The 13,577-nt window shown below is 30.9% G+C and overlaps 1 protein-coding gene across 1 annotated transcript in view; it reads right to left on the bottom strand.

The window, feature by feature from the left end:
* Window positions 1-2,798: 2,798 nt before the first annotated feature.
* The window catches only part of LOC143067291 (inactive tyrosine-protein kinase 7-like), a 99,349-nt gene continuing 88,570 nt past the window's right edge, over window positions 2,799-13,577 (bottom strand). The window contains exons 14-17 of the mRNA XM_076240428.1: window positions 8,961-9,134; window positions 8,359-8,610; window positions 7,310-7,542; window positions 2,799-6,197 (exon numbers count right to left, since the gene is read on the bottom strand). Of these exons, the coding sequence (XP_076096543.1) occupies window positions 5,607-6,197; window positions 7,310-7,542; window positions 8,359-8,610; window positions 8,961-9,134 (1,250 nt within the window). The 3' untranslated portion in view covers window positions 2,799-5,606. The remainder of the gene's footprint in view (window positions 6,198-7,309; window positions 7,543-8,358; window positions 8,611-8,960; window positions 9,135-13,577) is intronic.

Raw genomic sequence — 13,577 nt, 5'->3', positions numbered from 1 at the left:
AACAATGCAAAATGAAGAACATAACGACAACACCATGAACGATGCAAAATGGAGAACATAACGACAACACCATGAACAATACAAAATGAAGAACATAACGACAACACCATGAACAATGAAAAATGAAGAACATAACAACACCATGAACAATGCAAAATGAAGAACATAACAACACCATGAACAATGCAAAATGAAGAACATAACAACACCCAACATGAACAATGCAAAATGAAGAACATAACGACAACACCATGAACAAGGCAAAATAAAGAACATAACGACAACACCACGAACAATGCAAAATGAAAAACAGACAAAGAACAAATGAACAAAGCAAAAAGAACAGACAGACAACAATCACACCATGAACAGATCAAAACAGGAAAAAAAAGTTAACAGTGATGCTCTGGTATTGTCAAAAATTCAAAATGAAGAACATAACGACAACACCATGAACGATGCAAAATGGAGAACATAACGACAACACCATGAACAATACAAAATGAAGAACATAACGACAACACCATGAACAATGCAAAATGAAGAACATAAAGACAACACCATGAACAATGCAAAATGAAGAACAAAAGAACACCATGGACAATGCAAAATGAAGAACATAACAACACCATGAACAATGCAAAATAAAGAACATAACGACAACACCACGAACAATGCAAAATGAAAAACAGACAAAGAACAAATGAACAAAGCAAAAAGAACAGACAGACAACAATCACACCATGAACAGATCAAAACAGGAAAAAAAAGTTAACAGTGATGCTCTGGTATTGTCAAAAATTCAAAATGAAGAACATAACGACAACACCATGAACGATGCAAAATGGAGAACATAACGACAACACCATGAACAATACAAAATGAAGAACATAACGACAACACCATGAACAATGCAAAATGAAGAACATAAAGACAACACCATGAACAATGCAAAATGAAGAACATAAGAACACCATGGACAATGCAAAATGAAGAACATAACAACACCATGAACAATGCAAAATAAAGAACATAACGACAACACCACGAACAATGCAAAATGAAAAACAGACAAAGAACAAATGAACAAAGCAAAAAGAACAGACAGACAACAATCACACCATGAACAGATCAAAACAGAAAAAAAAGTTAACAGTGATGCTCTGGTATTGTCAGAAATTTCTGATCTATAAGTGGCAGCAAAAATTTAGCTTTTTGAAAGTACAAAAAGTTGGAAATTGGTCACATTCTGAGATGTGATAAAAGGTAATTAAATATGTCTTATTTGTAGAATAATGTTGAGGATGAAAATATGGAAATAACATTGATCATTGTGGAATTCATGTTATGATAGTGACAACACAAAATTCAAACTTGATCTGTGTTGTGAGGTAATAAGCATTGTGTAGAAGTTTCATAACATTTGGTTGTGGCAAACTAAAGTTCGAGAATGGAAACTAAATATTCAGACTTTTTCAATTTATAAAGGGGCATAACTCTAGAAAGGTTTAAGTGACACCACCAAAATTCAAACTTGATCTGTGTTTTGTGGTAATAAGCATTGTGTATAAGTTTCATAACACTTGGTTGACACAAAATAAAGTTAGAGAATGGAAACTAAAATTCAGAATTTTTTCATTTATAAAGGGGCATAACTCTAGAACTGTTAGAGAGATGCCACCAAAATTCAAACTTGATCTGTGATTTTGTGGTAAAAAGCATTGTGTACAAGTTTTATAACATTTGGTTGAGGTAGACTTAAGTAAGAAAACGGAAACTAAAAATTTAGCAATTTTTCCATTTATAAAGGGCATTACTCTAGAAAGGTTAAAGTGACACCACCAAATTTCAAACTTGATCTATGTTTTATGGTAATAAACGTTGTGTATAAGTTTCATAACATTTGGATATGGCAAGTTTAAGTTGGAAGTACAGACAAGGGTAAAACTTAATGCTCCTTCCACTAAGGCGGGGGCATTAAAACCACAATCCAACGGACAGCAACATTGCTAATTAATCTAAAATCACTAGACCATGATCTATGGGACAGGGCCTCAAAATTGTCTTCCTACTGATATGTACTGATAGTGTAAATGCAACTTTATATAAAATCAACTCACTTAGGCAGAAAACTTAACATTGAAAATTGATAATTGTTTCAAAGTCACTGAACCATGATCTAGGGGGCGGTGCCTCAAAGTAGATGTCAAACTGATATATGCTGATAGTAATGCAACTTTATTGAAGATATCAATGATGTATCACAAGTAGTTCCTATCAAACTATTAAACTTAACAACTTTAGATGCATCAGCTAGCTATGTTTCGCTGCCTAATACTTCATCCTAGGTGAGTCAAAAATAGTGTAACACCACTAATGAGGACCTAGACAGGAACACCTCCAGTAATATATTATTTCTTTATGTATCATAAAATTGGGAAAATTGATTTTAATGGTTCCTATAGTTTTTTGCCGCTTTCAAAGACTTGACCTATTCACCTGTCTTTTGTGGAATACAGCAAGCTACCTGCTAGATGTCTTTCGGTTATATTTATTGTGGTTTAATGTATTATATTGTTTTCATTAATTCAGGAATTGAGTGTTATCAATTTATCCACATCGTCAATAGATTCCAAACAATTCAGAGTTTGAAGACTTATTATTTAGAAACAGGTCTTTGGTTGAAGGCTGCATGTTACTCTCTAGATGTATTTTGTTATTTTTTGTCTTTGGGTTGCTGTCTCATTGACCTATACACCTCATCTTCTTTATTCATGTATAAAAATTAAACTCAGATCTTATAATTTAAATAAGCTTTATTAATCTAATTGCATAGATTAAGACACATACATACATAAAGTTCTGATAAAACTTCAGCACCATATTTCACACTCTCTATCTCACTAACGATTTGTCAACCAATCAATTCAGGGACTTGTTTTTGTAGGAAATAAAATATGAATATCTTAATAATAGGTTACAAAAAATACATAGATTAATTATATGTGTCTTTGGAAGTACTTTTTCACAATATTGCAACACTATTTCATCTTTTGTTTTAAAGGATTAACTATTTAAGTGGAAGTTTGTAAAAGAATTTATAGTTGTTCGACAACCATAAATACAGGACTACCTATATTAAATATAGAAACTATTTGAGTCAAACAAACTCTTTTTGCATCCTTGCAGTAAACTGGTGAATTAAATTTCATTATATGTATTACTGATTTATAAAGGTTAACTGTAAATTATATTTTATAATCTTTAAATATTAAATTTGAATTGAACAACAAAATCTTTTGTTTTCGTCAGATAATTTCTGTTGCCAAAATATGACCTATATAAATTTTGTAAGTCAGAAATGCAAGAAATATACCTGTGATTTGATGTAAACCTCAATAGTTCTGTTACATAATGGTAGAATAAATGATAGTGCTTATATAATCTTATGTTTAATACTTTGATATGTGTGATTGTCATAAAAAATACTTTGGTAGTCCATAAATCTAACTGTATGAAAAGTTTTTTCTCTTTCAAGTCTCTTGGAAGCCATGTTTATAATGATATTCAATGTTCTGTAACATGTGAATTTCTTCAGATCCTACATGATAACAGAGTGAATTCTTATCTCCATCTTTAACTTTCTCTTGTGTCATAAAGACAACTAATATATTTAGGTTTAACAAAATCTGTAATATGATTGATTGAAATTGAAAGAAAATATGAACATCTAAATGGAATGCAAAGTTTTGTTTACAAGAAATGATAGATTTCTGTATGAACATACAAGTATATGATTGTATCATCCTTATACGAGTAGAATAAAAAAAATGAAGTCACATAAAATGATTCTAACAAATCTGAATTACCTCCCCTGTTTTACTTGCACAACACGACATGCATACTAACAAATCTTGATTTCATTCACACATCTATATCAACTACACAATGACAAAACTATAACACTAAAACACAGTACAATCACTCTAGACAACTTGGTTGTCCTTTCTAATATATAGCCATTTGCTTCATGTTTAATTTTCCTTTAAAATATCAGATTTTCTTTCATTTTATGTTTTATATCTAAATTCTAAAGACGTATTCATATATATCATTTTTGTTTCAATCTTGTGTAGAATGTTTACTTCTTTTACAATTATCATTGATAAAAATTGATTGGCTCCTGTCATGCTTCAGTGATTCCCTATATAATCAACCAAATTTTTCCAACAAAAGGGGCGCCCGGGCCCTGGATCCGCCTATGTACATTGTAGTTTACAAATTAAAGGTATATTTTTTCTGTAATCTTGTTATTTTTTTCGTGAGGTATAAACTAACTTGTAGCTAGGATTATAAATGACTGTTTATTACTTTGTCTTCACAAATGAATAACATTTTAGCAGACACACTGCTATACAAATCATTTTTATGTGCAGTTAAACTGCTATGACATTCAGTTTTTATTTGCAGTCAAACTGCTAGAACTGTTATCTATAAAAAAAAATATAAAATGATATCTAAGGAAAACAAAACAGAAACAAATATTGATTCTCGTTAAAAAATAAACAGTTTTTTTTCAGAATCTGTTAAAGTCTGTATTACTTTAACAATAACAAAAATGTTCCTAAACATATATACAGTATTTTATAGCATCAAATTTCATTCTTTCTTTTTATTTCTGAACAACAAATTTGGTGAAGTTTTGTGTGTTTACAATACATCTAACAAATGTAGACAAAATGTCAGGCAATTCAAAGAATTGCATTGGGAATTCTTTTTTTTTTTTTGCAGGAATTTCTAATATTTTTGGTTTATATAAACAACCAAAATAATAAACAAGACATAATGTGAGTAAAGCACATGAAATGATACCTTAATCTCCTTGTATATTAATAGGATGATTAGAAACTTGGGGCAATATAACCCATTATTATATTGCACTCTACTTGGAATAATATTTCCCATTTTTCTTATAATATATCTTGCTCAAATATCTCTTGCTGTGATAACGCCTTTTTGTGCTGAGTCTGCACTCAAATATCTCTTGCTGTGATATAGCCTTTTTGTGCTGAGTCTGCGTAATGCAAACATCAATCAATCAATTGTCCAATATTAAATTCTACCAGGAATAATATTTCTGAGTCTTCAGGAAATAACCCTTTTTATTTTTAATTTTCAATAGCTGTAAATGTGTAAGAATTACGAAAGTTAAAAGAATAAATCAATAACTATCAGGTGTATCATAAAAATACAATGACATACTTTGCAGTTCCTATCATAAAACAAAAACCATCTCATTAGACGGTGTGATATAGCCAAATATAAATACAGGGAAAATAAAAAAAAATATATCAACATACAGATTATATGTAAAAATCACAATTTTCTCAAGTATTTTACATTCAGTTCCCTTATATTTCCAACATATATCCTTCAGACATAATGGTTAATTCATTGAACAATGATAAATAAAAATTTGTAGATTTTCAATTACTTGTAGAATTTTGCACTGCACTGCAGAACAGTTATATATATATATGAAAATGTATAATGTAAAAATATATACACAAAATAAATACTCTCTCTAAAACAGACATGGATTTCAGTTAGACTGGAGCAGTTGATTGTAGTTTTAAAATGTATTCTCCAAAGAATGAACAGATTTCACTAAATAAAGGTCTTTCCTTTGGACATACGGCAGTACATTTTGTAATTAGGTCAATAATCTCCTGTGGACACATGTCCACCATTGTCAATTTTAAATCTTCTATTTTTAGATGTTTCAACACTTCATCGTCTGTTAGTGAAGTATAAGGCAGATCTCCAAGATGAAACACTTCCCAAACAAAAATACCAAAAGCCCAAATGTCACTTTTAACTGAAAATTCTCCATCAAAAACTGCTTCAGGAGGCATCCATCGTAAAGGAATAAGATTCTGAGCATAGGGGTAATATTCTCCTGCATATGCATCACGACACAATGATAAACTGGTTATTTTTAGTTCCAGGCGAGATGTCAGCAGCACATTTCTAGATGCTATGTCTCTATGAATATAACGATGATTTGATAAATGTTCCAGTCCAGATGCCACCTGGTGGCACATGTTTGTCTTTTGTACAGCAGTTAAGGGAGGCACACGAGGAAACTGTCCACTAAGGCCACCTCTTGTTGCATACAAGAACTGTTTCAAATCACCCTGTAAAATAGGAAGTAAATATTTCATATAAAATAAATACAGTTATGAAATGAAAACAAAATTTGTCTCTTAGCTTTTCAATCCTGTAATCAAGTTATGTGTATTTGCTTACATCAGATTTTACTCTTTCAAATTTGAACATTTATGATATTTTTAAAGGATAATACGAGATCAATAAAGAAGTATTGTTTGAAATTTAGGTGTATGATAAGTGCCCCATATTTGTAAGGGAAACTTTGATGGAGGACTCAGAAATTTGATCAATAATAAACTTATAAAAGTCAATCATTCTTCAAATTTTAAAAAAATCATTATTTAGTATAAGGTTGTATGTTCATGGCTTAAGTTAATCAGTGTTCACATTTTTGTTTATATCAACAATAACAGTTATGTATGTCACTGTTGAATGTTTTTTTCAAATGTAATATTATAAAGCATGAATCCTCTTTTCAAGGATTTGTTTATCCATATTCCCATGATGGTCATAATACATTCATTATGTCAATGATTTTTACAAGAAAAGACATTCCATATCCCTGAGTGACATTAATTAACTCTACTTAATCTGGAATTTATAAAATATAAGAAAAATTAAGAAAAATCCATTAAATATGTACATGAAAATATTTAGGACATGTCATTACACATGGGATTCAACAATGCCTTTAGATAATTTTCCTTAAATGGAAACCTATTTCAACCTTAAATGGTTTGAGTACATTTAAACTCAGAATTTGGGCATGTTTGTCAATAAATTGGGACGCTGCAGTGAGCTCATCTATTGTCTGTCAAACAATTAACAGAACAAATGAGTACACATTTTTATTGAGGGGCCAGCTGAGGCTGACCTCCAGGTGCTTGATTTTCTTGCTGCATTGAAGACCCATTGGTGACATATTCACCTTTCTATTCTCAATTTTAGTGACCATATAACTTTTCTTGATTGTACTTTTTCATATCTTATATTGTAAAGTTTTCCAATGTTAAGTAAAATTTTGGAATGATGTGTACCAAAAACTGATTGAACCAAATGAAAAAAAATATTCATATTATTTTGATCTGATTTATAAGACCTTTCCCATACATTATAATTTTTCTATGATGTTACTAACCCAATCACAATATTCTGTGATAACAAACTGTGGTTCTATCTCTTTACACACTCCTAATATCTTAGCTATACATGGATGATCTAGCTTGGAGTACATGTCTAACTCTTGTTTGAATTCATAGTATAAATGTTCATCTTTAACAAGCAGTGATTTAACAACAACAAGTGTTTCTGGTTCATAATCTTTAATGCCTCGAGCTTTTGCTAAGAACACATCACCAAATAGTCCTTTACCTGCAAAAGAAAAACATTGAGTTTGTTTAACACATTATTCTACTATTGGAGTTGTTATATCTGCACAAAATTAATTAAGATTTAAGATTTATGATTTGAGATATCTAACTTCTGCTATATTTAAATTCCAGTATATGTAGGAATTTTTTTAGAGTAACTTGATAGTGAATAAATGTACTTAGCTAAGAATCTTCACCTAAAATATACTTGTCAGAAAGCAAAAATGTTTGACAACAGTTTTATTGAAGGAGATGTTAAATGTCCATGGAACAGCATTTCATAAAATATGAAAACCAAAAGAAATCTGTAGTTCAACATTTGGTCTGCAATTAAAGTTGTGACAGAAAACAACAGATATAATCAAAGAAAGTTAACTCTGATGTTCAGTGGTTGTCATCTGTTTATGTGGTTCATAAGTGTTTCTCCGTTCTCGTTTTATATATAGATTAGACCATTGGTTTTCCTGTTTGAATGGTTTTACACTAGTAATTTGTGGGGCCCTTTAAAGCTTGCTGTTTGGTGTGAGCCAAGGCTCAATGTTGAAGAATTTACCTTGACCTATAATGGTTTACTTTTATAAATTGTGACTTGGATGGAGAGTTGTCTCATTGGCACTCATACCACATCTTCCTATATCTATCTACTAGATCTGAAGGAAACCACGATATTGACTTAAAATTTCAATTTGTATCTTTTTGTGTAATTCTGTTGAAAGAGTAAGTATTCAAATCATGAAATAAACAATAAGTTCCAGAACCTCTTTTTTGTGGGCAGGGAGGGGTGGGGATGGGAACAACTGGTTATAATGTTTCATACCAAGCATGCCAATAGTTGCCAGATCATGTCTAGGAAATACAAGTCTATCATAGCTTCCTCTTCGACTTCTCTGTGATTGTGACTGTGATGTGGTTGATTGAGATTGTGATGAATGAGACGGATGTGAACTCATCCCTGACACATGTGATCTGTTGTCACTATCACTACGTAACTGTCCACGAGATTCACTGTCACGATCTTTTACCAACAGTTCATGCTGTTCCCTGTTGGCGTCACCATTCTCTGATTTAACTATAAACATGAAAAGATCAGTATAATTTAGTTACTACACTTTAAACAATAGTAAAATTTACATTAATTGTTATTTACAATGATGTTATTTGATGCAATTTCATTAAATTAAACATTATATAATGTGTTATTCACTCAAAAACAGTTTAATAACAGATTAAACTGTTTGATTGAATATTTTTAACTTTATGTCCATTTACTTCAGATAGTGTTCTTTAATGACAAGTATATATTTTGCTTGCAGCTACATAGATTGATTTGTGTTGCTTGCTTAATATCCAGTGGCAAATATTTCATGCATATTAAAGAGAAAAAAAATAAAGAGATAATGCAAAGACGATTGTGTATACCCATAGATTTAGCAAATCTTTTCCTCCTCATAAACAGTCTGTAGCTAAAGTAAGCTGTTAGTGCTATGACAAGTGCGAAGTAAGCCCCTGCACTACACACTGCAATTATAATGGTCTTCACCATATCTATTCCTTCCTCCTCTTCAACTCCCTCCTTTCCAAACTCAGACGCACCTGCAATAACAAACATAGAAAATGAAGGCATTAAGTACAAAGATATTGAAAGCATTCTCACATACACTAAATTTATCCTTAAAACAAAGATTAGAGCTGGCTCATAAAAAGGAAATTAAGACTTGTTTCCAACATATTAAAACATGATTTCATGATATACTAGGTGGTATATTTTCCAAATGAAGAAATTCCATAAATAGCTTATCTTCTACAAATGTGGGAAAGTCAAGCATAGTTGGCTAACATACACACCATTTGTCCAAATCAAAGAATAGAAGGATTATAATGCATTTACATTGTGTATGACTGAGGAACTCTTTAATATGAATCAGAACAAGGAAGCGAATGGAATCACAATTACACGCATTATTCTACCATTTCATAAACGAGTTACAAGTCAGATATGGCGAAATATATACCACATGAAGAAATCATCCAGACAAATATTTCCTTAACCTTGCCCAAAAATGCAACAAGAATTCACAAACACAATGTCTCTGTCTTTTGAAGAGTTGATTCATCATAATTATTAAGTAATTGCTACAAAACTTACAAGCTTTTGACTTACTCTACACCTAAATGAAAATGATTTTACCACTCAACCTCTTCTCATTATGTCATTAATGATGGGTGTAATAGGTTAATAATTAGGCTGTTGACAGAGATAACTGATAAATTGTATTTCCTTATAAAAACATCATTCTCATCTTTCAGACAGTTGCATGTATATTTTGTTACAAAAAAATAACAATTTCATCTTATAAATAATACAAGAGTGCACACACTGAAATGTCTCGCCTTCTTTACTAATCATTGATATTATGTTGATAGTCCTTAAGTATAAAGCTTTATTAAAACTGTCACATAAACTTAACATTAACCAAGATAGCTAAACAAAGACCATAAAAATGAGGTCAAGGTCAGATGAACCATGCCAGGCAGATATGTACAGCTAACAAAGCTTCCATACAACAAATATAGTTGACCTACTACTTATAGTTTAAGAAAAATAGACCAAAACACAAAAACTTAACACTGTGCAATGAACCATGCAATTGAGGTCATGGTCAAATAAAACCTGCGGGACTGACATATAGATCATAATATATTTCCATACACCAAATATAGTTGACCTTTGGCATATAATATTAGATAAAAAGACCAAAACTTAAAAACTTAACTTTGACCACTGAACCATGAAAATGAGGTCAAGGTCAGATGACATCTGCCCGCTAGACATGTACACCTTACAATCATTCCATACAACAAATATAGTAGACCTATTGCATAAAGTATGAGAAAAACAGACCAAAACACAAAAACTTAACTATAACCAGTTATATGTAATCATAATGAGGTCAAGGTCAGATGACACCTACCAGTTGGACATGTACACCTTCCAGTCCTTCCATACACCAAATATACTAGCCCTATTGCTTATAGTATCTGAGATATGGACTTGACCACCAAAACTTAACCTTGTTCACTGATCCATGAAATGAGGTTGAGGTCAAGTGAAAACTGTCTGACGGGCATGAGGACCTTGCAAGGTACGCACATACCAAATATAGTTATCCTATTACTTATAATAAGAGAGAATTCAACATTACAAAAATTCTGAACTTTTTTTTCAAGTGGTCACTGAACCATGAAAATGAAGTCAAGGACATTGGACATGTGACTGACGGAAACTTCGTAACATGAGGCATCTATATACAAAGTATGAAGCATCCAGGTCTTTCACCTTCTAAAATATAAACCTTTTAAGAAGTTAGCTAACACCGCCGCCGCCGGATCACTACCCCTATGTCGAGCTTTCTGCAACAAAAGTTGCAGGCTCGACAATAATCATGTATCTAGGAAAAAAATTGAGAATACCGTTAGCAAAAGTACTAATTCTGTAAATTCCAAAATTCTTGCGTTCATTCATTATTGTGAACTTTCGAAGAATGTGATATTAATTATTGCGATTTTAGAAAAATATGAATACAGATACATGTAACAGATATCAGAATGCAAGGTACATGTATCACTATTGTGAAAGTCACCCAGTCACATTATTGACATTCATAACAACTGGGAATAATTTCTTAATTTACAGTATCAGTCTAGTGATTTCAAACTTTTCATCCTTAAAATTTCCTCGAAAATTTCAGAGATACATCATCAGGTATCAGTTACTGTAATATATACTACAATTTTGTCTAGCATGATTGGTTCAGGTTTCAAATGTTTTACATTTTCTGTTGTTAACCTAAAAACATCACAATTCAGTCTCAAGACAAGACCAAAATTGCCTTCTTTTGAAATCTTCCAATCAATATCTAGATATGAGTTAAATACAGCTTTATCAAAAAGTTATACAGAAATGTTAAGATGTAGGTAAAACTGTTTTTGATTGATTTCTTATCTCATGTACACATATACCTTTGGAGGATAGTTGACTCACTGGCAATCATACCACAATTCCCTCTATTATGTCATGTCTTCCATCTGACGACAAAAGAACTGATATTTCTGAACTAAATTGACTAGACTATATTATCCATTTCATTTATGTTGTGATTATGATTGTAGAATTTGTCTACATGTGCAATTGGCTATAACCATATCAGCTAGCCTCCTTGATGTATTTGTTCTCGATCTTTTAAATGAAATAAAAAAATAAAGTCCTTCTTCCAATCCAATTAAGATCATCTGTGAAAGTTTCTAAGATTTGAAATGAACATTTTTTTTGCTAAAATTGTTTTTTTTTCCCAAGACAGTGATATAAATTTTTAACATTCATTAATTAGTAGCCATCCCATTTATGTTCTCTGTCAATATCATGCAAAACCATCAAATATGCAAAGCATAAATTCTTGCAAGCAGAAACTCATAAAACGTAGACTTTTACAGAAAACAAAGGAAGCAAAATGTTTAACAATAACTTTTCAACATGAAAAATTAAAAACATTATTATAAACACATAAAAATGATTTTCACTGACATTATGAAAAATCCTTTAAGAAATTTCCAATCATTGTAAACAGTAAACTACTTAATCATGAATATACGTTTTTATTTTGGCAAAGATTGATAGGATACAATACTTGCTTATTTGCCTAACAATGCATATATGATGGGTTTGCATTAGTAGAAGCAAAATACAAAGACATATATTTTCTATCAAATATAAAATCTTTATTTCCAAAATAGCGTCCAATAAATAATATAGTCAGATATGGCCATGCATCACAATATGCATCAACTTAGCCTTGGAATGATAAAGAATGTGTCATGTTGGTTCTCGTATAAACAAACTGGTCCATAATATGTCACATAACACAACAAAAATCGTCCAACAATATCCTGATATAACACTGGATCCTCCATTTTTATTTCCGTACCAAACGTCATACGAAGCTACAAAATTGCATGGATGTGCAATAAACAATGTTATAGAAGTAGAAAAACCTAATTTAGTAATGATTTCTGTATGATGAAATCCTGATAGATTTAGACAATAAATTGAGCAGCTTTAAAGTTTTAATACCGTATTTATACCCTAGATTACATATTCTGGTCAGGAGAAAACATTAATTTGATTTATGCCATATAAATTGATTTCAGGGTACAAAACTCTATTCAACTCTTGTCAATTAAGAATTTTTTCAAAAGCTAGTTGTTTTCAACCTGTGTCAAACAGTTAGATAGTTGCTGTGCACAATCAGCATTTCAACATCAAACTTGTCACCATAAATTCGCTAACACAGCCGTTTCTTTTCAGTGATCCTTTCTTATGAAACATTGAGTGTAAACAAAGTGACATAAATTTCTCTTGATGATATAATTTGTAACTTTGTCACTTTTATTTTTTATCCTGCAGAGAGAAAAATCCAAGCTTGTCAAAATGTGGTGTTAGACTATAATTTATCCATGATTATCTTTATGAGCTGTATTACTGAAGGTATTTATTATTCTACAGATTTGTTACTAGACTTAAAAGGCAAATATAAATTGTCAGATTTCAATATAATTCAAGTAACATGTTTCAGTCAGCTGACCTATCCATGTTTCACCCTGATTTTTTAAATGTATATTACTTTTACATCTTTTGAGAATTAAAAATTCAGAAATTTTGTTTTGAATTTATTATTTTGATAAAAAAAAATAAAACACAAGTTCATATTTTCGACTTTAAAAAAGTTTAAATAACAACTGACCTAAAAGCTGCTTTTAAACATCACAAGGTTCCATAAAAATGTATTTAAGTCCTTTATTATGAAAGATACTTTACGAATTTCACATTTATGTTCAGATGAAAAGTACTATTACAACCACTAAGAAACTCATTATTAATTGCCATGACTAGCATTATTAATTATTTCTGAAATGTTAACATTCTTTGGAGGTCTGAATAAACTTCTTTGGACAGTTTGTCTCTGCTGACAATTCTAATTT

The sequence above is a fragment of the Mytilus galloprovincialis genome, chromosome 3 (genome assembly GCF_965363235.1).
Source record: "Mytilus galloprovincialis chromosome 3, xbMytGall1.hap1.1, whole genome shotgun sequence".
NCBI classification, from domain to species: Eukaryota; Metazoa; Mollusca; class Bivalvia; order Mytilida; family Mytilidae; genus Mytilus; species Mytilus galloprovincialis.
The sequence above is the reverse complement of the archived record's forward strand: the minus strand, read 5'-3'. Positions and strand labels throughout refer to the sequence as shown.